At 56.7% G+C, this 1,846-nt stretch overlaps 1 protein-coding gene across 3 annotated transcripts in view; it reads right to left on the reverse strand.

Annotated features, from left to right (window-relative positions):
• Positions 1–1,846, reverse strand: part of NOS1 (nitric oxide synthase 1) — a 66,723-nt gene that overhangs the window by 3,798 nt on the left and 61,079 nt on the right. For all 3 annotated transcript variants that reach the window (XM_015643722.3, XM_015643724.2, XM_015643727.3), the window contains 2 exons: positions 1,297–1,491; positions 202–320 (listed from right to left, as the gene is read on the reverse strand). In XM_015643722.3, the coding sequence (XP_015499208.1) occupies positions 202–320; positions 1,297–1,491 (314 nt within the window). The remainder of the gene's footprint in view (positions 1–201; positions 321–1,296; positions 1,492–1,846) is intronic.

A 1,846-nucleotide genomic window follows, 5' to 3' on the forward strand; every position in this document is an offset into this window, starting at 1 on the left:
CTTTCCCTTCCTTTCCCATCCTTCCTTTCCCATCCTTTCCCATCCTTTCCCATCCTTTTTCATTCTTTCTTTCCCATCCTTTCCCATCCTTTTCCATCCTCCCTTATCCTTCCTTTCCCATCCATCCTTTCCCATCCTTCCCTTCCCCATCCCCCAGCCCACGAGGTGGCTGCAGGGGTTAAAACAAACGTGTGGACTCACTCATCCGTGTCTTTTTTGCTCTCCTCGATGAAGGCGATGGACTCGGATCTAAGGCGGTTTGTCACCTCGTACGTGCGCAGGGTGACTCCAAAAATATCCTCGTGGTACCGGCTGTCATCCTGGCACAGAGGGTGGCAGGGGAAAGGTGGGCTTTGGAGCGGGTTGGTGTCAGCCCTGGTGAAATCCTGCGTGGTGGGGAGGCACCAAACGCACAGGGCAGGGTTTGGGGTCTGTCCCGAGTGGGACAGAGGGCTGGAATGACCTTCCCAAGGTCGCACTCTGGGGCTGCTCCAGGAGTTAGAGCCCCCCCTCTGTGGGCAGCCAGAGGCTCTGGGCTGCCCTGGGGCCTGGATGGAGCTGGGGACAAGGTTCTGAAGGGGAAATCCCGTGGGGATCATGCTGAGTTATCCTCCTGAGGGGAAGCAGAGCTGTTCCAGCATCCATCCGGGGGCCTGTGTCCCAAACTGAGCTCACTGAAGCTTCAGCTGCATCCTCGTGTCTGGCACGGGGCTCGCAGACAGGGAGATTTGCAGTGGGGACCCACAAAATGCCCCAAAAATCTCAATTTCTGATGGAGAGACTTTGCAGGGCGAACAAACCCTGCCAGGGGTGCCCAAAAGCGCTGGCACCGGAGCTGGGCACGCTCCTCACAGGGGCCAGGTGAGCTCCTCCGTCACCCTGAAAGCTCAGCTTCTGAGCTTGCTGACATGGTTTTCTAAGGACTTTCCCAGGACAGTAACTGTAAACATAGATATGTGTACATTCTTTCTGTTACACATCCTGTGATGGGCATTTCTTATGGCCAGTGCAGTGAGAAAGTGTTATCCTGACCATCCCATCCCTGGCCATGGTCACAAGCCTATAAATCCTGGGAGGAAAAATAAACTCTGCTCTTTCTGCACCACACCTCAACCTGTGTCTGCGTGATCTATTGATCTTCAGTGGTAACACTCCTCACACACAGAAACCTTTGGAATGTCACCCTCCCAGGGCCCCCGCGGTGCCGTCACCTGGGCGGGCAGCAGGTGCAGTGCCCGTGGCAGGAGTGGTGGCACACACACACACACACACACACACAGAGGTGGCACCACTCACCCGCAGCTTGCTGAGGAAGGCTCCTGCCTCCTCTGCCGACAGCTGGCCCTGCTGCCTCACGATGCGCTGCACCGTCTTGAGCACGTCCCCGGCCATGGTGACATCCCCGCAGACGTAGATGTGGCCTCCCTGCTCCTTCAGCGCTTTGAACACGGTCTGGGCCAGCTGCTCCTGCAACACGTCCTGCACGTATTTCTGAGGGACCAGGAGGAGGAGGGGGCTGGGATTAACGCCGGGATCTCGGCCCTGGCCTGCCCTGGGCCCCCTCTTCGGGGGACGCAGCTGTGCCTTGCAGCACCCACAGTGACAAAACAGAGACAGGGACAGCAGCAGAGCATCGCTCTGCTCTTGCATGGGCACACCTGCACCACGTCTGTCACTGCCAGGCCTGCTCAGGAGCCAGGGGGAATCTGCACTGGTTCTGGGCCACACCACTGGGTGACATATTTTCCTTTTCCTCTCCCTTTTCCTTTTCCTTTTCCTTTTCCTTTTCCTTTTCCTTTTCCTTTTCCTTTTCCTTTTCCTTTTCCTTTTCCTTTTCCTTTTCCTT

This window comes from Parus major, chromosome 15, assembly GCF_001522545.3.
Source record: "Parus major isolate Abel chromosome 15, Parus_major1.1, whole genome shotgun sequence".
Taxonomy (NCBI): Eukaryota; Metazoa; Chordata; class Aves; order Passeriformes; family Paridae; genus Parus; species Parus major.